The sequence below is a fragment of the Hypomesus nipponensis genome, chromosome 27 (assembly GCF_054491055.1).
Source record: "Hypomesus nipponensis isolate SF chromosome 27, ASM5449105v1, whole genome shotgun sequence".
Lineage (NCBI taxonomy): Eukaryota > Metazoa > Chordata > Actinopteri > Osmeriformes > Osmeridae > Hypomesus > Hypomesus nipponensis.
In genome coordinates, this window is record NC_140387.1 from 13,217,268 (window position 1) to 13,241,807 (window position 24,540).

The 24,540-nt window shown below is 41.0% G+C and overlaps 1 protein-coding gene across 2 annotated transcripts in view; it reads right to left on the bottom strand.

Moving 5' to 3' along the window:
* Positions 1 to 1,300: 1,300 nt before the first annotated feature.
* The window catches only part of ror2 (receptor tyrosine kinase-like orphan receptor 2), a 72,286-nt gene continuing 49,046 nt past the window's right edge, over positions 1,301 to 24,540 (bottom strand). The window contains exons 3-9 of one of the 2 annotated variants that reach the window (XM_084694184.1): positions 15,174 to 15,461; positions 13,949 to 13,979; positions 6,035 to 6,156; positions 4,702 to 5,016; positions 4,234 to 4,479; positions 3,779 to 3,984; positions 1,301 to 3,659 (exon numbers count right to left, since the gene is read on the bottom strand). In XM_084694184.1, coding sequence (XP_084550310.1) covers positions 2,205 to 3,659; positions 3,779 to 3,984; positions 4,234 to 4,479; positions 4,702 to 5,016; positions 6,035 to 6,156; positions 13,949 to 13,979; positions 15,174 to 15,461 — 2,663 coding nt within the window. In that variant the 3' untranslated portion in view covers positions 1,301 to 2,204. Of the gene's footprint in view, positions 3,660 to 3,778; positions 3,985 to 4,233; positions 4,492 to 4,701; positions 5,017 to 6,034; positions 6,157 to 13,948; positions 13,980 to 15,173; positions 15,462 to 24,540 lie in introns of both variants that reach the window. The other variant, XM_084694183.1, reaches the window with a different exon arrangement.

The window sequence follows — 24,540 nt, forward strand, 5'->3', positions numbered from 1 at the left end:
GGGAGCATCAGATGAGGGTGGTCATTTGAGAACGGATGGAAATAGTGGGCTGACATATTTTGGTTCTCAACCGACCGGTTGCAGCGAGACTCAGTGGTGCCATATTGTACAGCCGAAAGAGTCGCTCTCAGTTTTTCGTTTTCACGGAAAAGTTCAACTGCACGGCCTTCCAAAAGCCCCTCTTCCACTCGTCGACGATGTCTTGATCTTTTCGCAGCCTCGTTATTTCTTTTTCTCTTGGACCAGTAATTGCAATCCTTTTGGTCCTCGGGAATGAACTCCCTTTTTCTGCGTTGCCTCAAATCAAATTTGGGGCTCAACTGCAACTCCGGTACGGAGTTTGCGTAATTACGCAAAAGGTTGCTGTGTTTGTCACTTGACTCTCGAGCAAGCAAAGCTATACTTGTAATAGTTGACCTGCCATTTCTTAAGACAGATGGATACAGGTCATCAACACGGGTCTCGTGTACTAGTTTGTCATCAGGTACGTGCGTATATCCACCCATTTGCTGTGCACCTGCCATGTCAACAGCTTCGTCTCTTTCTCCAAGGCGTGTATGCTTTTCAAGTGACTTCTGAGGGGCGTTCAGCGATGTTTTCAAACTTGAACAGTAAGACACGCCCACATACTTGAAAAGCGGTTTATACCGTTCTTGTTATGCCTACATTCAGGACTGGTCCTTCCTATAGGCGACATAGGCAGCTGCCTAGTGCGGCATGAAGAGAGGGGCGGCATTTTCCCAAGTGCATCCATTAATTAACCCTCCCGCACTACCAGCAGAGGGCGCTAACCGCGCCATGTCATATGTCCGTGTTGTGGTTGGGGGGGCGGGGGGGGGGGGGCGGCACCCCGTTTTGCGCTCCCCGGGGGTGGGGGGGGAGTGCTGGTGATAACTCTTGCCTAGGGCGCCAAATGTGCTAGGACCGGCACTGCCACCAACCAATGTGCTGACTGTATGCATATGACATTTTCATATGACTTTAAAAGCATAGTTACTCAAATATTTGTAATAAATAAATAAATCACAACCTACAGTGCTGCTGCCAACCTCCCACAATAGTCCTGCACCAAGTAGTCAGACGCTTGTCACATTTTTTTGGTTAATACACATAGCCTACTGTATAATGTATTATATGCACATCTACTCTTACTACTACACACTTAACCGATTCTTTCCATAGCAGACAAAGCTTTGGAATGACTACCTTAACAAGGCTGCAATGATGTGATATAATAAACTAATATTAGAGCATTTACTAACATTTAAATAATAACATACTCGATAATGTATCACTTTATTTGATGCTCCGTGGCTGGATGTACAAATATGGTTAACATCTGTTATAATATCTTAGTGAAAAGCAAATTATCTGATGCCAGGGACAATAAAAAAAGAAAATCATGTTAAACAATATTTACCACCAAGAAAAAGTAAAAAACGACTTAAAAGTTTTCCTAATTACTTACATAAATTACAAATCTGTACAACAGGATATCAAAGTTGAAGATGAGCAGTAAAGGGAAATTTAAACATAAGACTATTTAAAAAAAAGGCCAAGTTTTTTTTCTGTTTCACAAGCAGGCATACGTTGTGTAGTAACACATCCATGTTCAGTAAGCAATATTTAACCCTTAAGTAAAAAAAACAAAAAAACAACGTAATCACATCTTATACGAGTTTTTGCTATCCAATCATCATACATTCTGCCATGTCTTGTCTCAAACGCCTTCTGTTATTGTGACCAAACAGACAACACGCAGTAAATTGCATAAAACTAGATTTAGTCTCTATAATTTTCGAAAATGTCAAAGATGGTATCAAAAAAGGCTTTTTCAGGGAGCCTTGTCTGTAAGAAGATGCTTTATGTTGCACAGCAACAGTAAGAACATAAATTCTTCTGAAGGGCTTTGCAACAAAATTAATTGAAAACACTGTCCGTTTTGGTAATGCACAATCTTGTATCAATAAAAATGCCCCTTTATGGATGAGCAACTTTTAAGGGTGAGACACATAGCTCTAGGAGAGAAACATGATATTCTGCTGCTTGCATTCTGATGCAACAATCGCCATCAAAATACATAAATTACATTCAGTCACTGCTTTCACAATGCTTTCCCTTCACTTGTTCATTGATGGCCCTCCAACTAAAGGTCTCAACTCAAAGTAAGCATTTCGGTTGTATTTTGTTCCAGTCTTCCAGATCTATGCCTCTGAGTGCATGTCCATGTCATCAGTACGAGAAGCATCATTGTTGCTCAACAAATCTGTTTCAGGGATTGACAAGTCTTCATTTTGTCCCAACCCTTTCTGAGATGCCCCGTCAGCCATGTCCTCCTCATTAACCTTGGGGTCCTCATTGAGCAGGGCAGCTCTCTCCGTACCCGATCCGTTGGACGGTGCGGTTGTAACGTAGCCTGTGGAGGTGGAGCCACTGCCACTATGGTGCGACCCAGGTTTGGGCACCATCTGGAGTGGGTGGTGCATTTGCTGGTGAGCCATTTGAATGGGGATCTGCATGGGGTAGAAGTTCTGTAGGTAGGGATACGCAGGCATAGGCTGGTACCCATTGACTGGGATGTACAGCTGCTGGGGTACCATGGGTCGGTGCATCTGGCCCTTCATGGGCATAAATTGGGGCTGGGGGAAAGGTGAGCTTTTCTTTGGGCTGGAGTAGCGTGCAGCGTTGGCGGCACTTATGCTGATGTTGCTGACGGGGCTAGTGCTCAGGGAACTGGTCTGAGTAGTGTTGCTGGTCCCGGAGGTCTGTGCCGTACTGTTATAGTTGGAAAGGCTCTCCCAGGTTCGCAGGCGGTTGTGGATATCCTTGAAGCGAGGCCGTCTAGCTGGAAACTCGCTCCAGCACTCCAGCATGACCGTGTAGATCCAAGCTGGACAGTCGTCTGGGCAGGCCAGCACTTGCCGGCTGCGCACCATCTCAATAACGTCCTGGTTGGAGTAGCCACAGTAAGGCTGTAGGCCATAACTGAAAATCTCCCACAGAACCACCCCATATGACCAGATGTCTGAGTCGGTGGAGAATTTGCCATACATAATAGCTTCTGGAGACATCCAACGAATGGGAAAGGGACTGGCACCCATGAGCTTATAGTAGTCGGCAGAGTAGACATCCCTGAACAGACCCAGGTCCAGGATTTTGATGTTGAGCTTGTCGCAGACCAAGATGTTTCTTGTGGCAAGATCTTTGTGGACCACGTGGTGACTAGACAGGTACTCCATACCAGCGGCCACCTGTGTGACAACATGTAGGAAGTCAGCCTGCTCCAAGGTGGATTTCACCGTCTTGTCGTCATCTGAGCTCCCGACGTCTGAGTGCGGTGAACGCATGACCAGGAACTCGTGAAGATCACCAAGGCCAGAGTAGCTGAAGATCATACTGATTGGCTGCTCCTTGGTGACCACGCCCAGCAGGCAGACAATGTTGGGATGCTGGAGGCGGGAACGGAGCATGGCCTCATGGCGAAACTCCTCACGGAGCGTGCCGTCGTCCTTGTCCTTCACAGTCTTGATTGCTACCACCTGGGTCTGTTCACCAGGCGCTGTGCCATACAGATGGCCCTTGTAGACCTTTCCAAAGCGGTCCTCACCCAGTTCTTCCATAAAACGCACTGCCGACAGGTTGATCTCTCTCAGCTTGGCCTGCAGATGCACAATGATACAAGGATGCATACAGTACGTTACCAATTTGTGACATTTCTTCTACATTTTGGGAATAACATCCCATTGAATACAGAATATTCATAAAATAGTCACCCCACCTGGTGTTTGTGCTGGTTGAGCAGTGGCAGTTCCATTTCCTGACTGGGGGAGGCTGTAAGTTGGCGGCGAGGGGGTGTGTCTGTGGAGTCCTTCTGCTTGTTGCGGCACATGCAGACCAGAAAAAAGAGGCAGGCAATAACAAATGGGATGGCGATGCTGGGGATCAGGATGTACAGGATCTCCTTCTTGAGGTTCTCTGGTGGCTCTGTGGATGTAAAAACAATGGTCACGCAGAAGAAGGTATCATTTTTAGAAGTCTTTCTAGATTTGGGCAAATGTTCTTAATCGAAAGGTTTTAGAAATGTACGATTAACAAAAGTTAATTAAAAGTAATTGGTGAATACATACATTTCTTACAGTCACCCTTTACATTTAACAACTTTGCTTGTTGATTCACAGAAAATATGACATTTCAGATAACTTTGAAAACTTAAATACAGGGCTAGTTACTTACTGCAGGGCTGGATGTCACACATGTCAACCCTGACATCTGAGTCCAATGTGAAGCACCAGGGGCCCTCCATTTGACCCCCTGGGTTACGGCAAAAGTTGTGTCCTCCACGCAGCTCAGGGTATTCTATGGGAGACAAGTGGTGGCTGTGGGGGTACTGGGCACTCCAGGGCTGGCACGGGTAGCCTGATTTGGTGACGCTAACCGTGCCCTTGTAGTCAGCACCGCTCCCATTGTAACAGCTGTGATCTGAGGGAGAATCTTTCACGAAGATTGATAGTTAATGTGGCTGCACTGGGCATGTTGCTTGACACAAACTTAGTTTAAACAATAAATGAATAAACTGATTTGTATTGTTTCCCCATATAATGTAAACCAAAATGTTTTTTTTTTTACAAATGCCACAAGAGGGCACCCTATGCACACTCTCATTAAGCTAAAGATCCACATTGTGTCCATGAATAAACCTACATGTGCTCAACTTGTCTAGAGGCACTCCAATCCTCATGCATGAGGCGGCATCAGGTGAGCCTGGGTGTGGTAGTAGGTGGCAGCTGGGAAGCTCCAGCTGCATGAGGATGAGGGGGTTAGAACGGGCGATGGTGTACTCGGCCAGGCAGAGGTCGCTCTCCAGAGCCTCGCACTCATCCCGACACAACTGACGCCGCCGTGGGACCCGTGCCCCATCATCGCACAGTGGGAACACAAAGTGGCAAAAGGAGGGTATGGCAAACTTGGAGCACTGGTCTGAGAGCTGAGTGGAGGTGCCAATCATGGTGAAGGCAGCTGTTGGAAAGCAGAAGGGTACATTAAGTTTTCTTATAATGCTGTGCAGCTCCACCACTGAAAACATAAAAAATATATATTAAATATGATATTTCTGCCTCCAGGTTGCTCACATCCCAATTAGAACTGGACAATATAGCTGCTAATGAATGCAATATGACAGCTTCATTGTAAACGAAATATCTGAAAATGTGGAGAAAAACACACAGAAAGGAAGCAATGCTCACAGTAACTAGAGTTATATGGAGCAGGAAAACTGACACTGAAAATAAACTGTCACAGGTGAGGCAAGGATTTACCAAGGCCAAACCATCAAATAGAAACCCCTTGGGACTCCTGGTTGACCTGAAGCAAAATATTGAGGACTTGGAATGAAGAATGGTGATGCATTATTTTATTTTATTGTTCGGAATGTTACTTCTTCTCCTTATATTTTTCATACTTAAACAATTCTGACTGTACATGGCACAAACATAACATTACATTTACCTATTACCCTACATTTAGGTATATACATAACATTTAGCACGCAAATCTGTAAAGTAAAAAAAGAAAGCATATCTGGCTAGACAATTTTCACCTATTTGATTTGGTTGCATTACATAAAGGAAATAAGTACTGTTCACATCCCACATTATTATCTCAAGTAATGCTGACGCAAGACAAAGTGGTTGATTTCCTACTGTTTTGTTCTTGGCATATGGCACTTGGAAAGTGAAAGAGAAAGACAGTACTTCATTTTAACCAACCTTGTGACTTTTTTGGCTCCCCACCCAAGACACATACGGTAATTCACTTAGTGTAAAAAGGTCCAACTGTTTTATAAGAGAGGGTTAAAACCACTGATATTTCATGTGTGGCAGCATGTCCAGGTTCAGACTTAAATCACATGAAAGATTAACAAACAAGTATTTGGAAATCTTTCATAAAATCCCAGAGTAAATGTGGTCCTATTTATTGTTTTAGGTTTCAGATCCAAAGCATTTTAACAAAGTAATGATTGCTCTATCCCTCTCACCTGTGATGCGGTTCTCGCTTTCCCCTTGCATCTGCAGAGACTCAACGTAGATACTGCGGTTGCCAATGAAGCGGGCACAGGCAATACCCCGGTACGGCTGGCAAAAGCCCTTCTCGTGTGTTCTGTTGAAACACCAACATTAGGAGACATGCGGTAAGTCTATGAATCACATTGATTGCTACACCCACTGTTTACTTTATAAAGCTACCTTAGGGAGATTAACATATAACAAACTACAACAAAGTAACACTTCACAAAGTAACACTTCACATTAACGTTACATTAATACCATGTAACTACATAGCAATACGTATAGTAACAACATTGTAGGTACATAGGAATGACAATACCATTAAATTACAGCGTTAGTGGTATAGGTTATTTCATAAATGTATCAGAATCAGAAGGGATTTTATTTGCCATGAATGTTTGCACAAACAAGGAATTTACTTTGGCAGGGAGGTGCATACATTAAACATATAGGAATATTGAAACTTAAATATGTGGACTAACTATATAAAAGGAGCAAAGTCTAGCTAATACTAAGGGGGGTTTAGCTAATAGTAAGGGGAATAAAAAATAAAATAAAGAATATAAGTAGCCATCATTTACAATCTAACCTAAAAAAAAACTGATAGCGCAAAGAGAACGATACAATAGTGCAAATTGCAATGTGCAGGGTGTCATTGTGCAGATGTCATTCAACAAGGCACAGTGTAGAGGAGGGGTTGTAGGGGGTAAATAGATTTTGTAAAGAGGCAGTTGTGTTAACAAAGAAAGATTATTGTTAACATCCATGTACCCCTGGAAAGCCCAACCTCCCCCATCGCAACTTTTACTTGTGTAATTACTAACCATACAGCTAAAACGTAATTAAGTATAACTACACAGCAGTTCTTATACAACTTCAATGTTGTTATAATATGTAGTTACATGGTAGGTCAATGTAACCTTAATGTAACATGTTGCCCAGTAATTTAATAGAAGACATGTATTCACTGTTTATTGGTACCCTAACTCAGTAGGGTGAAGACACTGGTTTCTTTCACCCATGTCTTCACATGAATTTTGAGTTTGGGAAAAACTTGATTGCTGTTGAAAAGTAATCGCTTTATTTGCCCGGATTTTGTAATATGCAGTCAAAAAGAGTTTGCACAGCACAAGATAATTTGCTATAGAAGCTAAAATAGGTAACTCAACTACCAGCTGTTCATGGTAATATAGGTGGCCTGTCTGCATCAGTTTAATTGAGGATTTTTCTAATCTAATCTCCACTTGTTTCCAAACTTTACCTTCACGCTCAGAACATTCACATTTTGTGTTTGCGCTGGGCTTAGACTAATTCCAGATCTGTCATGGAGCTGTCAGCCCCAACTACTGTCTAATCCCAAAACAAACAGGCTAAGACTGAAGCAGGGGTTCTTATTGAAAGTTACCATAGAGTAGTCAACTCATTATTCCTGGGGTGTTAGACCACGTTGTGTATCTTGAAGAATTGTGAGCTTTTTCTGTTCTTGTGTGTTTGCACATTCAACAGTCCAAGTGTAATCTAACCATGTTTGCACATACTTAAATCATGAATTAATATACTTGCGCACACACACACCAGCTAATATGAAATAGCTTGTCGCTAGCGTTGAAAACAACTTATTGCTACACCAAAATATTAAAATAATTGATCCAACTTTCTGCATACAGTATATATAAAGTGTTTATCATACTAATGTATGATGGACACCACACTTGTGACACTAGTATTTGTAATTTGTCACATCTACTTTCATAACTTATGAACAGTTTGTCATAAAGCCTTGCTGGAAATGTTCTCTTCTCTGACTTCAAGTCAACCATGTTCATTATCTTTGTGTATCAGATTATCTAAGACACAAGACACAGATAGTAGGCCAATAGCCTATGACATCCTCTGAAACACAGGTTTCAGTATACTTCAGCTTTGTGATCTTACATTCAAGAGAGACTATGGGTAAAAGAATCAAGGAAACCACCAGCTCTGGCAAGTACAGCCACAAGGACGTATGCCAGCAGAGTTCACCATTCTAGAGTGTTGCGAGAACTCTGTTTTCCCCCTGAGGAAAAGCTGGATCGAGTGAATGACTGAAGCAGTTAAGGTACTAACTTCAACAAAAGTACATAGGTTCAGGATCCAATTTCCCTAGAAAATAGAGGTTGCTGTCATTTTAAATGTTCTGGCTATGAATTGTGTGTGTGTGTGTGTACAGTACAGTATGTGTGAACTTACTGAAGTCCAATGGTGAGTGAGGACATACAAGTTTTAGTCTAAGTTCTAATTTCTTGGTTAGAAATGATGACACATGAAAGATCTGACTATCCTCTCTGTAACCAAGCCTTAAACACAGGAAAACGTCATATCAGTGTCATGGAGCAATCGGTTGTGGGTTAAAGAACCATGCTTGGTTTCTGACCACAGACACACAGTAAATATATAGGAGACTGATGCATAAGTGTCTGTGGTGCTGGAGGGTTTTCAAGTTGCAAACATGCTTTTTAGAAACTGACTCATGTCAACATAAAAATGTTATCTCTAACATGCAATTAGGAGATCTTTTTGTCTTTAAATCCTAATATCCACAATCCTCAATAAACACCTACACTTCTTATGACTTCCTCCAACCTTAGCATTCATAGGTAAAGAGCTGAATATTTGATTGAAGAAATGAATCGAAGAGGTAATACATTTTGTGGCAGCTCTTGAACCAGACAAAAACGAGGCAGCCACTTGTCAACAGTGTTACACCGGGGAGAAGTAACTCAGCTGATTTATGAAAAGCAGTTAGAACCTCAACACAGAAGAAAAAATGCAGGAGGATATGACAGAGATAAGCTAGAGACATCATTACATGTGGCGGGCAACAAAGGCCTGTAGAACAGAAAACCTTGCACTGCCCCGGGGATTTTGTCCAGCCACATTGTAAACAATAAAGTGCCTTTATTGGAACCAGACAGTCTGAAACCAAGACTTCTAAAGACCAAATGCTATCATGAGACTTCAGGGTCACGTGACAATAAGTTATAAAAATGTAAAATAGAAGGGTAATGTTTAACAACAGCTCTTACACATGGTTCCATTTCAGGCCATATGTGTGATTTATACTCGCTCTCTATAATACAGCAGGACCTGTGAATGGATATGGTGTGTATGGTAGGATTGTACAATAGCACCTCTCAAAAGGAATTTCTACACTGTTCATTCTCATTTAGCTCAAACCCCAGACAGGCATGTTGCCAAGGAGAGCTGTCAATGCTTAAGCCCCACAGTCCTTCCTGCGTCAATATCACATATGGTTACAATTTCACTTCAGCTTGGACTGAATGCAGGGGACATTTTGCCCAAAAACCTACATTTGAAGACTGAAGTTTAACAAGAATTACTGTAGCTTTTTACATTTCTACTTCCTTTTGGCAAAAGATTGGCAATGGGGTAAAAGATAAATACCCACATAAAATAGTGGAACGGAAAACATTGCCAAATGGAAGAGGCTGAAATGTTGCCACAGGAGCTGGACTGTGTTATAACGCTCCTTGGGGTTTGTGGTGCAGATGAGTTTCAGAATGAGTAAGGCTTTCTGATGTTGTGGGGAAGTGAAGGGTCATGGACATGTGTCAATTCTGACAGAAAACACTATTGTGCACCAGCATCGAAATAGAGGTAATGAAGGTTCTGCCCTTCATTTTGCACCAACAGACAGGCACAGAATGTTTGTAACTACGCAATAAACTTATCCTTTATTCACATCAGCTGGACTGAAAATCACAGGAATTATATTTTTCTCCCTCACTTTCATGTGGCGTACTCATTTCAAACAGCTTTTGATCTAAGAGAGCATCTACTTATACAAACTCTAATCCATCTTTCTATGCCTACACCACTGATTTTCCCTTTCACTGCACAAAATATAAAGAGTCTGGAACCTATATTTATGTAGAAGGTCTTGGACAATAAAAAAGCTTCATGTGGTTGCACAAAAGAGAAAAAACTGAATTTCTTTGGCACAATACATGTTCCTGGATTTTTCTGACAGCTTATTTTTTCATACCATTTAAAGGGTTGTAGATTATCTGCAAAGACATTGTTACAAGTACACAAGCCTGTAGCACCTCATACTGTAGTACATAAATGCCTGCATCATTTATTCTGTATTTTATTTCATACTACCCTTTTGAAAAAGTGGAAGAGGCTAAATGCAGGGTGAAAAAGTAACATAACTAGCAAGTTTCAAATATTAAATTCCGTGTTTTGAAACCTAATGCTCAAAAATGTTGTTAGGACATTTCACAGACGGGATCCAAACTTGAGGTGTGTGTACAGGGGGAGCCTGAGACAGAGGAGTGTTTGTGTGAGCTGGGAAGAGGGGTAGCAGAACCAGGTCACATCTAGAGTGGAGAAAACACAGGAAGACTGTATAGGCAAACATCCTACCTGCCCTGCAAGCACTGTACATGTGCAAGCATGCACATACGCACACAAAAATGTTTGAAGAAATAAACAAATTCTTGATTTGTGAAAAAGTCAGATCATTTTAAGGCTTATGTTGATTTTTGGACATTTGTCCAGTCAATTTCATTAAAAACTAAGATCTATGATGTGCATTCAATCAATATAACTATGTAGAATTTCAAAGGATAAATAAAGGAGTAACAAGGACATTGGTGGAGGAAAATATGTTGGCAGATAAATACTTCAGGAACAGTAGTTGTAATAGTTATCTGTATATTCAATCAGAGAAAGCTGCCATTGGCCAGAGGATAAGTGTGCTGCCATAGGCCAAGGACGTCCAGCGTCTGGATCTGTAGACAATTATACATTGACTGTCTACAGATGGCTCAACAACAATGCACTCTATATAAGCACTCTATATAAGGGATGCAAGCTATCCATACACTGGAAATTGTGTGAGTTTCTGTATGATTCTCTAAAACAACTTCTTCTTTGGCCTATGGAGATGAAAAGTAGTTGTTGTTATATGTATATGGTTTACTTTGTTAAAAAGACAAGGATATATACTTAACTCTCCAAGGAGTGATTAAACAAGCTGTCAACCTGCAGGATGGGGACACATAATACAACATACTTCCATGCCAACCTAACAAGACAAGCCGCACACAAATTAGCTTCCCAGAAGGAGGCCTAGTACTCCCAGAGTTCAGTGTTGATTGGTACTGACTATGTAGAGGAAAAGCTATTAAACTCTCCACTAACAAGAGGGATAATTGCTCTGAAAGCTCTATAAAAATCACAAGGCAAATTCAAACTAACATTATTTGTTAGCAAACTATATCTGAGCAAGTTATACTTCCCTGTAAGGGTAAATTCTGTGAGGTGTTGTTCACCATGGTGTCAGACTACGGTCATGTTTACCTCAGCAACATTTAATTTACCTTGGCTAAAGTCATCAAATCATGTAAATGAGTCTCATAATTAGGCTTCTCCAGAGATAAATTTAAGTTTAATGGTACTGCCAGGGGCATATAAGAGTTTCTATTTACCCATGGGCATGTAGGTTTGTTGTTGGCCTCTGGATTAAAAGGGCAAATGCAGGGACTTTGGTCGCAGAGATAAACAGTGCTTGTGGTGCAGTCCATCACCACATGGTGGCACCAGTGAATTTAAATACCAGGGATGAGCTGATTAGACAATAACTTTTTTTACACTTAAAAAACAGTCCTCTGCAATTTGCCATTTAGGAGTTAAGTATGCAAGCATGACCCAGAAAAAATCCATATACAACCAAGGGTTATTTGAAGAGTGGAAAGAACAGTGACACCCTGCCTTGCTCTGCCAAAGTTTACTTAACCAAGCCTTAACAATGCTGCTCTTCCTTCTCCTTTCATGGGTGTTTGCAAAGTATTCTTAACACACGAGGAAGAAGAAAACTACAGATAAAGTTTATGCTTGTGTGTTTGTGATATTGATGTGTATTGTTACCATCTGCCAGTCTGTCCTAACTCAAATAAGACAAAAATAAATAAAGGGTGATGCTGAAAGATAATGGAGCTCTTGGGAGAAACAAAGGCCTTCTACCAGTCTGGTATTTATGACCATGCCCTAATCTATGCTGTGTCCTGCATTTTAGTAGCCTAGGGAACAACAGTCATGGAAACCTGCCCCCTCATCAGAAATGTTGCCTTCTTAGCCTTCAGGGCAATCTTACAGGTCCAACATTTTATTGCAAGTCTCTCTGATAATGACCGTCTAGAAGTTCAGCTTAAAGTGTCCCACAAAATCATAGTTTTCACCATTTCCCAGCCTAAATTGCTCCTACTTTATTTATGTTTAGCTTATTTAACACTGCCTACCATGTTTTACTTAAAAGGCAACAGGTCATGCACATTTGCTTAATTAAAGGGGTTGTTAGAAGATCCAGCTGAGTCAGACATTGGAAGAGAGGTGAAGAGGATTGGCGTGCTATCAAATGAACCACACTGGTGACTGGAATGGTAGCGGTGAGGCACCATCAAAGATTATTTTCCAATATGTGTGTGTGTGTGTGTGTGTGTGTGTAAACTACAGACATTGTGATCCACCAAGTCAGAAATACCCAAACACATTTTTACATGCCATTGTGTGCGCTTGATAGGCTTCCCGTCAAAACCATCCTCTATAACTTTTCTGTTGCACAAAGCCTCATTCACATGCTCCATTCAGCTTCACTGTTTGCATGCTGTTTCAAGAATGTCCCCTCTGACATGCCCATATTTATTTTACCATGGGTAGGAACAACTAGGACACTAAACTGAGTATGACTGCCAGTTATTCTCCAGTTTCTCTGGGACATTAGACAGGGTCAGGCCCACACCAAAATATAACTTTAGTTTTAACTTCATAAAAGGTGTCCCGGGTGGAGTTGGCTGCACCTATTGAGGGCAGTAACTTCTGTTTGTCAGCCCTTCTACCTCACAGTTTAACTCCTCACCTCCAATTATTGCACCAGCTTTGTTAGGACGCTGCATCAGCCAAGAGCAACAACTAGGGTTCTGGTAACTGGGTGGGTTGGAAGGCTGAGAGAGTGTCTACATGTGTGTGGGGGGTAAATTTGAGGGGGGTTTACAGGGTGAGTGTGATTGAGGAACACACACACAGTCATCAGAAGCTGCGTACATAGTCACAGGTTAGATGTTGGGGGCCAAGGCCGGCTGAGACTAAAGGCCTATTGAGCTTTTCTTGTCTTAAGGAAACACAGTGAGGCGCTGTTAGATTTTTTTACCGGCCAAACTGTCTGTTGTGTTAGGCCTGTAAAGAGTGTGCAAGTGTGTTTCTAACATAATTAAATTATGTGTGTGCAAGTGGTAGGGTGGATGTGGGTAGAAAGGGGCAAAACATGAAGTGTTAAAAAATGCTGGGGTGTGTATTCAATAATGTCTGACCCCACAGGCTTAGCAAAACACTAACACAGAAATAACGCAAGCTGATGAAAGGGACTCTTAAGCAAACCTAATTCTAGCCTGTCTGGCATGCATCCTGTCTTTAACAAAGCCTCTTTCGAATGGTTCACTTCATTGTTAGCACACTGATGAACAAGCCGAGTGAGAATGTGACCTATTGGTCACAACAGCCAATGAATCAGTGTTCTTTCCACTTTAGACCAACCTAATCAACCTAACCACTGGAGTCTGACATCAAAGAAAGGTATCTATTCCTGGTTATTTTTGTAACTTCGGGTTAAGCATAAAAAAGGAGAGTGTTAAGGCTATAAGTATTCATGGTCTTAATAAGTTTATGTTTCCCATTGTGTAGAGTGTCCAAATGCACTGATAATTGTAATTACAACGTGAGCATGTGTATGTATGGGTGTGTTTTGCTCCTGGAAAACTACATAAACACAAGAAATTACCATATGAAGGACACTGACCAACACACAAAGTAATAATACTTACCCATCATCGGGCCCATGTGTAGGTGACTGCCCTGTGGATTAAAAAAGAGGTGGAGTGTAAATATGACAAGTTTGTCACTAGGTATTATGCTGTTACTCTTTACTCTTTATACTCTTATACCTTTTATATAGGCCTTAAAACTGTCAGAAAAAAAGAAGAGGCAACACTTAACATTGAGTGTATATTAACATATACAAAGACATTTCTATTGTAAATCATTGTAGGTGCATAGGAATTGGTATGCAATTAAATGGTATAAAGTCTTAAAGGTATAGGTTATTTAAAAAAGTATAAGAAGGCACAGTGGGGGGGAAGAGTTGTAGGGGTAAGTGGTGGTGCTATAATCGGGCAGTTTAAGGTTGTGTTCCCAAAACAAGATCAATGTTAACATACACTTACCCCATGAATGCCCAACCTCCCCCATACTGTTTCACTTGTGTAACCACTTGTGTCGGTAAACCATAATGCAGAGAAACTATTTAGCAGTTCCCATGCAACAAGTATGATTTTGTTACTACAGGTATAGCTATACGTATTATAGGTATAGGTATTAAGGTAATCAACATAACATTAATGTAAGTGTTGTCAAGTTTTTCTTCATCTGACTAATTTAACTAACTTGGAAAAAAAACACAGAGGAGGTTGTCCAACTGCCAAGCCCAGTGGGTGAAGGGAATTCTGTTTCTAATGCTGAGAAGCGAAAGATTTATACTCAGGGAGGCCCATTGATGAATCTAATTTCAGTGCTAAGACATAAAGCAGATGGCCCTAAAACAGTTTTAACAGATAAATGTGCTAGCACACATAAGTCTAAAATAATTGGACTGCGCTAAACGTGCGTACTTGACACAGAAGTTACATCCTCTACAAGGAAATTCCAATGTGTTTTTTGTTTACAGCTGTGTTTTTATTTTATTGGTTGGGCATGGTCAGGAGGCGGTTATGTAACAATGAACAGTTATGTAATCATTCAGACCAATGTAGGTCAAACAATTGGTTCTGTCTTTAACCCATTACTGAAAAAGGAGGGGTACAGAGGTGTTTAATGGAAGTGAGAGAAACAGAAAATGAAAGATGGATGGATGTCCGAGGAGATGAAAGGCCAATTAAGTGCCTACACAGAGATGTGTTCTGATCATGAACTGGTGCCATGTTGAGCTGGTGTATAAACAATGGTGACCTCCAGGAAATACAACAGACATGAAAAGATCACCAGAAGCCTTACCCAGCTTGACGTAGAGCAGCCCTGTGGCAGATATCACCTTGACAGTGTTGGATGCCACGCACTGGTAGTACCCTGTGTCAGTGGTGTCCAGGTCCTGAATCCGGAGCTTGGAGCCCGCCTCAGTCTTTCTGATGGAGATCCTGCCCTGCTCCTGCACCACGGGAGCATCATTCTTTAGCCAGCGGATGGTGGGCCGTGGGTTCCCCATCACCTTGCAGTGCAGAGTGGCTGTCTGACCCTGGACAATGGTGATGTTGTTGACTGGCTCCTGAAACTCTAAGTAGTAGCCTGTATTTGAAAGAGAGGGATGAGAATGGCTAAAGGTAAGGGAGGTTCAAGGAGAAAGGTATGTCGAGAAATCCATTTGACAAACTACTGAAGTGTTTTTGTTCTTCTAAACTCATTGTAATCGTTTTGAACAGTTTTATTGAAATACAATTTATCAAGGCAAAGTACCACAGAAGTCATCTTAGGGAAGAGTAGAGTGTAGGAAAATCAATAGTGTGATTATAATGTCTAGTAAAGGTCTACGGTTAACTGTGTCAGGGCTGCCTGTGAATGGGAGTTGTTTTCTGAGAAGACTTCCGTCAGTGTCACGTAACTGCTCATCTCACATCCCATTTGCTATTCACCTCGCTAGTCAATCTTCAGACAGGCTGCGGTCAACACGACAGTAGCAGCAACTATACATAAAAATCTTGATTTTATTTGGGGACAATGACATGGCTCGATAGCTGGCTAGTCTTGTTGTTAAACATACTGTCAAATTATAGTCACTGTTTGGAGAAAATGTTGATTGATGCGATCATCTCACATCCATTTGCTATTCAACTCGCTCCACAGGCTGCGGCCATACTGTACTGTAGCCATACTGTACTGTAGCCTAGTAGGCTACTAGTATATGGCCGATATTGTTCGTGAAAATCTTGATATTGATTTTGGGACAGTGACATGGCTGGTTAGCAAGCAAATCTTATTGTCAAACATACTGTAAAATTATATTTACTGTTTGTCAACCGTACACAATGTTACTGCCTTTAAATCTTGCTAGCATTAACGTTAGCTTTCGAGCTAATATCTCAGCCAAGGGAAAGCCAGTGCTGGTTCCATGAGCTGAGCGGACTGTAAAATATCAGGCTAACGTTAAAAAACGTTACATTTCTTTTGCAAAACGCCTGAAGACATAAATTAATGTTTGCAAAAAAAAATAGTTGGCAAGTGACCATGGTATAAGCGGGATAATGCCCTTCGAGGTGTCCAATATCATCTGATAATGGACTCCAAGGAAGCTCACGCCTCCGCATCGTCCATTATCAGCTGATATTGGACACCTCCTCGGGCATGATCCCTTACATAGAATGGTCTAAATTAGGGATGTTCATGATTAACCGTGTAACTGTTCACCAACAATACAAATGTTTACAGGTTAATACCATCAGTTAAACAGTGTTGCCAAGTTAGCAACAATGTCGCTAGATTTAGCAACTTTTCACCTTCCCAAGGGACAAAAGTATTCCTATCTAGAGACTACTTTGGCAATCTCCATTTTTGTTGTTGAGCAGCATTAAAATAACTGTAATTGTACTTCTGTGTTGTTATAGCCACCAATCATGTGTCCTGATAATGGACACCCCTGCAGCCAATCAGAGTTGAGTATTCACCCAGACCATAGTATGATAAACATTTCACAATTCTAACTGCGTTTCCCGATAACGATGGATCATAGCAACGATCAAGCAAAAACAAAACCATTGATATTTCTTACGTGCGTTTCCCAAACATGCTCGTAAGGAGTATGCTAATCTATGCGCTTTCAAGAGCTACGAATTTTCAAGAGACACTTAAGCTACAATGTCTTGGGGAATGGCCCGTAAAACTAAGATTAGTTTTACGATGGATTCTACGGTCAATTAGGCTTACGATGCTTCCGGAAAACGCACCCCTGGTATTTTTGCTTGCACGGCTATACTCTTGCATGCTGCATTTTGACGTTTAAGTCTCTGTAAACGTTGGAAGTTGTGTCATATAAAACCAAATGATAAAGCCCAAAAACAATGCTCTACTCCATCTGTGCAATAAGAGATTTGGAAGAATGCTTGCGATGTTTGCGTGGATTGACTGGAATATTTGCTTTAATGTTCCATACGGTAATTGTAAGCCATGCCTGGTGTGAATGGGGCTGTGACATCTTATTTCTGGAAGGCTCTACCGCAGTTAGCACGGTGTAGTCAAAATCCATATCGTAGGCCAAATTCATACCGATATATTTCTATACCGTTCATACTGTAAAATAGGGGTGGACGGTATGTTTTTGTTTGTGCAAGGACATACATCATTGATCAAGGCATCTTCTACAATACTGTTCTCTTCCCAGGAGTTGATGAAAGCCTGATTACGCCAGCCCTCTGGCAGTAAAGATAGCAAAGATACCATACTCTCTACAAGGAGTTTTGTAGGGAAATATAATCTTAGTCACTTCCCTTGTGAGTAATTAGGTGTGAGTCAGTATGGTGTTGGTTTTGCAGGTATCTATGTTTGAGTGGTTGGAGACTATAGGCTAGACTTTGTGTTGTGTTCACAGTTTTTGATTGTGAAAGTTAGCCTCAGTGCATAGTGTAATCAGCTCTTTAGACAGCTGATGGAGCATACCCAGCAAAGCTCACACCAGAGAGGCTATGGTCATGCTGCTGCTCTAATGAAAGATTGAGATGCCTGTGAGAACCTGCCCCAAAACCCTCTTACTTTTCACTGGTGCATTCTCTTCATCTCATCCTTATCACAGACATGGCTGTTCCCCAGCCTCCCTCTCCCTGTTCACTTTCTACTTACTCTGCTTTTTGACTTGCCTGAGCTTCTTCCTCTCATCTTTCATTCTGTCTGTATGTCTGTTTCTTTCACTGCTCTTCCTCATCCTACCATTCCCCCTGTAAGCCTTTGCCAGTTCCCTCACACTTACCTCCAGAGATTAGTATCAGACGTGCTCAGTGTTGAAGTGATGCACATCCTGTCATTGCCTCCTCTAAAGCACCATCATGGGTCCCTTTTCCACCTTGGTGGAACACATCAAACAAAGCTACACCTTCAATAAGATCCTGCTCAGTAATTTCTTTTTCATGTGCTCTGTCTCATCTTGAATGTCCCCTGTGATACATGGTTTCCTTTCTTTCTTTCTCTTTCTTTCACTGCAGTGGTCTTTAATATTGAATAGATAATGCGATCATATCAAGATAATGAGATAATTATTGTAAAAAAACAGATTGTTAAAGGGGTAATTGACTGGGTTTTTGGGGTATTTCACACAATGCCTTAAGGTCTCCGAATAGGGTATGTAACATTGGTTGGGCTGAATTGGCCCCAGTGCTGTTCTATGCCCCCTGATGCATCCTGTAAAATAGCCCGAGAATGAAACGCTAAGTTTTCTCCTTTTATGGTATGCTCATGAATATATAGATGAGCAACGCGCTGATTGGTTGGTTTACAATGAGCGAAGCTGCGGAGCAAAAACGCAACACAGCCAACAGCACTCACTGAAACATCAAAAGTGGAGACTTGAAATAAAAAAATACAAATACATCTAATGTGTCTGCAAAACACTGTTTTCAACAGATTGACTAGATATAATTTGAAATTATAACGTTAGTTGTTTCCACTTCAACAAACGGGATTGACGTAGGTGGGTAACGTTAGCACTACAGCTTAGCAAACAAACTATCGTGATTCAACTCTGCTTCAGTTAGCTCTAGCTATCTTGCTGAAAAATATATCTGGACAAACATTCAGGGCTCAACATTAACATTTTTGGGTTTGAAACTTACTGGCCCCAAGACGATGTTTACTGGCCCCCCCTCAAAGTTGTAATTTATCATTGTTACAACAAAACCAAAGACTTACAAGTTGTGTTATTCTGTTAACATGTTTAACCATTTATTAAACACATCCTGGATATAAAAAGAACAAAAATGAAATCACATTTCTAGTGATAATAAAAAGGTAATAGTTAGCAAAACAATTGACTTTTAACCTCAAACGTGACGTGCTCTCTTCCCTGCTGACAGCCATCTTTCTGCACAACTGAAACCTCTGGTCCCTCAATGCTAATATATAAAAGCTTCCATAGCATTTCATCAGTATAATGCTAAGTACCCAAGTCGACACCATTCTTCCGCTGCAGTTCAATAGCCTGGCGGAACGAGGCGAATGGCTGGCCCGTTTTAATTACGTGATATGCCGTTGTTATAAGTCGTGCAATAACACGATGGGCATCTACATTGAAATTCCTGACCAGCATAGTCAACGGCCTGGAAGATGGATTGTCAACCATCCACTTGCTAGCTGTCACGCAAACCAGGTGCTGTCTGCTACTGCTAGCATGGCTGGTCAGGTATTGTTTTCGAAAATTGTCGGTGCCTCTGTAAAATGTAAAAATATCCACTTTTGTCTGCTTTAGACGGGAACATACGACAAACAACACAGTGCATCTTAGTTCCATAAAAAAGTTGCTTCCCTTTGAGCTCGTAGCTGTACTTTGCTGCCATCTTCAATTTTTTGTCTCGCGCCAGTTGTTAAAAAATGTATCGACATTAAAGAATTACAATTTGACAACCACTCATCACTCCTCAACTCTTGATTTGCCAACTGTGCGCCCCACGAGCTGCAAAGTTATTTGTGCATTTAGCAGATAGCAAAACATATGAAGGATGTTAACTTTTACAATGCAAATTCTTTTTTCAATCAATAATTTGCAGTGGCCCGATCGGGCCAGTGAGTTGCTAGTTTAACTGTCCCGACGTTACTTTTTACTGGCCCCGGGCCATCGTTATTGTCGAGCTCTGAACATTCATCTTGAATTGTAGATTTACATGACAACATAGGTTATTTATTTGAAACACAGTCAGGAACATGAAATAACATTAGCCCCATTGCCAATAAACTAAATCTTCACACATTCAACCGATGCTAGATACAGGTAGGATACGTTAGCATTGCTAATAACTGTTAGCGACAACATCATACTACAGCTTGCGGTTGTGATGAACTTAAGGTCGGAACAACACCTCTTTTCAGCAACAACTTCATAGCAAATCCTGCTTTACATCAATTGGTAACTGGTGTGTTGCATTATGTCTGCTACTTGTTATTGTTTACATTTATTACATGACCTTATAACACAAGGTAGTAAAAGTTTATCAAATGTTGCGATGATAATGCCAGTGTTGTTGTCATACCGCTGCCTTAATGAGCTGAGTTTGCGCAATAGCCAAGCACACACGCATCTCAATCAGGATAGGTACGTTCTCTTGTCCTTGCGGTCTTGCAAGATCTTCGATTACAATGGAAGTCTATGGGAGTGTTGCAATTTTTTTTCTATGGCTCTGGTTTGGGCTTAAATTATTCAGCACACTATTCGGACACTGAAATTTGACCAATGACAGCCGGGGGTGGTACTGTACAAGAGTGTGGACTTGTGAGTGACAGGTGTCACGCCCTCTTGATTTGCCACCCATTTGGGCTCAATTTATTCAGCCACTGTGGAGGAAATTGGGATTTCCTGTGTACTTACATTATTCAATAATCAATATAACTTTTCACCAATCAATAGAACTAGTCATTGGATACTAATAAGAGTACCGTATTTTCCGGACTATAAGGCGCACTTAAAAGCCTTTAATTTTCTCAAAAAACTACAGTGCGCCTTATAATCCGGGGCGCTTTATATATGATTAATTCTGGTTGTTCTAAGCGATTTTGTGTGGTACACGGCGCTCTGTCAAAATGTTTTAATACGACTTTGGTAAACTACAAAGCCGCACCGCTTGCAGCATTACGGCTACCGTAGTCAGGAGTGTCGCGGAGTAATACATACTGTGCTTCACCATAATATTACATTGTGAATACGCTAACGTTCGATTTAGCGTTATTTTTAAACGTGTTACAACTGAACAAAGTTGGGAGTTATTGTAAATACGCTCATTAACGTTTGAACAATGTTGAGAGTTATTGTGAACACGTTTAATAAAGTTTGACTGACTGACTTATCTGACTGTTTTGTTTCGCTTAATGCACCTTATAGTCCAGTGCGCCTTATATATGAAAAAAGATCATTAGTGATGGGTCATCAGTTCGGATCATTTTACTGATTCGGTTCTTTGAATCTCGTTCAGTAAAATGAACAAATCTTTTTTCCAGTCAATCAGTACACACAGCCACACACAGCTTTTTTAAATGGAACTTCCCATCTAAAGGCCCTCTCTCCATCATTCAGCTACCGTCGACAGTCGAAGTCATGTGACAACAGGTGATTCCCAGAGTAAAAAAGAAAACTGCGTTAACGGCATAATTTTTTTTATTGCGTTAAAGTGGGATTGTGTTAACGCGTTAACTTCGACAGCCATAATTTTTATTTTAAGTATTTGACCTTGGTTACCAAGGGTCCTTTTGGAGTCTTCAAAAGAAAACGCCTGGATGTACTCTTAGAAAAACGTGTAAAATATTAATATATTGTGGTATTATATTTGACTTTTGACTTGAATTAGGTAAGGCTTCATGTTGTGGTCCAATTGTGTCTTCCAGCTGATACCTACCACCTCTAGGCCTCTGCAGGCATGCGTTTTCAAAATAAAATCCAGGCGGAAATAAAAAGATTCAATTTCCTTGTGTTCAAGCTGGTGCGGATTGCATTCTATTGAAACGAACTACACTAGAATTTTTAAAGAAAAACTACTATATCGTATACCTTTACCGTCCGTGCTTCAATGTGTATACCGCCCAACCTTACGGTAAATAAGATAAATACTGTAGGACAAGGATGAATCGTTTCCTTGTATTCCTTTAGCTCCTCAATTGCTAAACAATATGGTGACAGTAGAGTAACATTTAATTCTAACTGACCTTTTATTGACGTAGACTGCCAAACCACAACTTGCAACATGAGCCTAAAACTGTAATCCAAAACAGCGGACGCCATCAATAAGGCCAAGGAGAGGGTGAAGTGAAATCCACAGATTTCACAGATAGAAGTGGAAGTGGAAAAAAAACTAAATCAGTTTTTCCCCTTCCTCAAGGCCAGAAAGGCTGTTGGCTGACACAAATTGTTGGTTCAAATAAATACACACTGTCAGGAAGATATCTTGTTTTCTTGTGCTTAAGGCATCCGTTCAAAAAGCTGGTGAAAGGCTTTATACATTTAAACTTCCACTAAACATCCATACAAAAGGTTGATAGCAGAAAAAAGTACAAAAATAAAATGGTGTTTGCAGTTATAAACATCCTGTGTTGTCTTCTGTTGGTAATTATTGTACACTATCCTTTTCTATACACAACTTGGAACTGATATGAGGAAGGGATGATTAACAAAAATGGCATTTTCCCAATAAAAGCAATTTCCAAATGTACCATCTCGTAAAGCTTTCCATATGAAAGAATACTGAACGTTTTGCGTTCTTTTTAGGTAGTTTTTGTTTTCCATCTGGATCCCACTGAAAACGACAGCAGGACTATTTTACAGTGTGTAGCCTTCATCCTAAAGACCCTCATACCTCACCATGTCCTTTACTGATTACAATGTATGAGATAATCTAAACATGCATAGACACACTCACCCTTTCACAACTTCCCTCCTGCCTTTTCTCAACATCTGCCTGGAGTTGTGGTAAAGCTTACGCAATGGAAACAAGGAAACGAGTGCCCATCCCCACCATGGCAGAGCACTGTGCTCAGAACAGTGGAGATGAATGACGTCATGATTTTAGGGGGTTCATTTAAGCTTCCTTGTCCTCCATTTGGAATCTGGCTCTTTTTCTTTTCCATGGAGCCCACACCTGGCACACATAATCAAATGGGTTTCACTATTGTGTTCAGTAATGATTGGGGGACACCAAACAAAGCTACAAGTACTGACAGACTGGCGTACAATTGGTCAACAACCCTTGCACCATCGCCAGACACCCCTAAACCCATTTAGAGATATGCAGAAAGCTCATTAGGAGGTGAACATTTCAGAGAGTATAGCTTAAAACGCAACTCTTCAACTTCCACACAAACTCCTCTCTAACTGCGACAATAAATGCTCTTGAGCAGACTTAAAAAACGACTAATTCATAATACCTTTGCATCCAAAATGTCTGCACTCCTGATCCAGTGGGACATAGTATATAATTAAATACATCTTCATCTGCTTAAGTCACAAAAACTGGGCCTGGTTCAGTAATCTAAAGGGTATACAGTCATCATCAGTCCTGGTCAAAAGACAAACTATTTTGTGACCAACATGGGGCTCTTGCGGCAATGGAGTCATATTGTATATCAAGGCTTGATTGATTAGCTTCGCCCTGAGAGATAGATGTAATGAAAAGCAGCTTCCTCTGAAACTCGAATCTGTGTCGCTCCTCTCGGCTCACAACTGATGGCCAACAAAATGGTGCATGGTCCATGGTGCACCATCACATTTAGCTTTGCTGGTATTACCCAGGCCCACTAAAGTAAAGTGGTTGCTTCTCCTAAAATTACAATCTGATCTATACACGTGATATTCCTCTACACTCTTCAGCCATACTTACAGTAGCTGTTACTCATGTAGATAACGATCTGCAAGGGTTTTGAACGGCCATATTCTGTTGGACATAAGTGTTCTCAGCCACACATGTTATTAAACAGTTCATCCGGTGGTTATTAATAATCCTAATACTGCAAGGCTGTGGGGCCCCTTGTTTAAAAATTGAGCGTGGAGTGTGGTTTCTAGTGGAGACATTTTGGTATGGGCATTTTCCAGTAATATTTTGTTGTGGATAAGATCTGTGACCAATTCTTCCAACCTGGGGTTCAATTTCCCTCCATGGTGAGCAGCACTTCAAAACATACTCAGTTCAGTAAATATTGCAATGTGACAGAAGAAATGTGTTTCAAGGTAACTTTTTTTTAAGGGGGGGAGATAAATATGGGGGGAGGGCAAAGAGGAAGGAACTACTATGACAAATGCTTCATTCTGACTTAATTGCTTCCTTAGTCTACAATCATTAAAGTCAAAGGCCATCACCACACAATGGCCGAGCTGAAGGGTGAGGGCTGGCTTAAAGAAGGTTTAGCTCTGTTCATGGCAGGCTTTTAGTTGCAGAACTTCCCCATGGGGGAAACATAATCCATCCCTTTAATTGACTGTGAATCAAATTAAGGATTCTGTTAAAAAGGGAGACAGAGATACTTGGGAAACAGGAGCACCAAAGACACCAGGCTTGAGAAGAAACTGGTCTTCACAGAACTTAACAGGGAGGTCATTTAGAGTCTAAATGGGGTAAATTCTGGAGGCCTGTATTCCCTCACTCTGACTTAACATGAACCACTATTCTTATTGGAAAGATAAAGGAGTCCATCC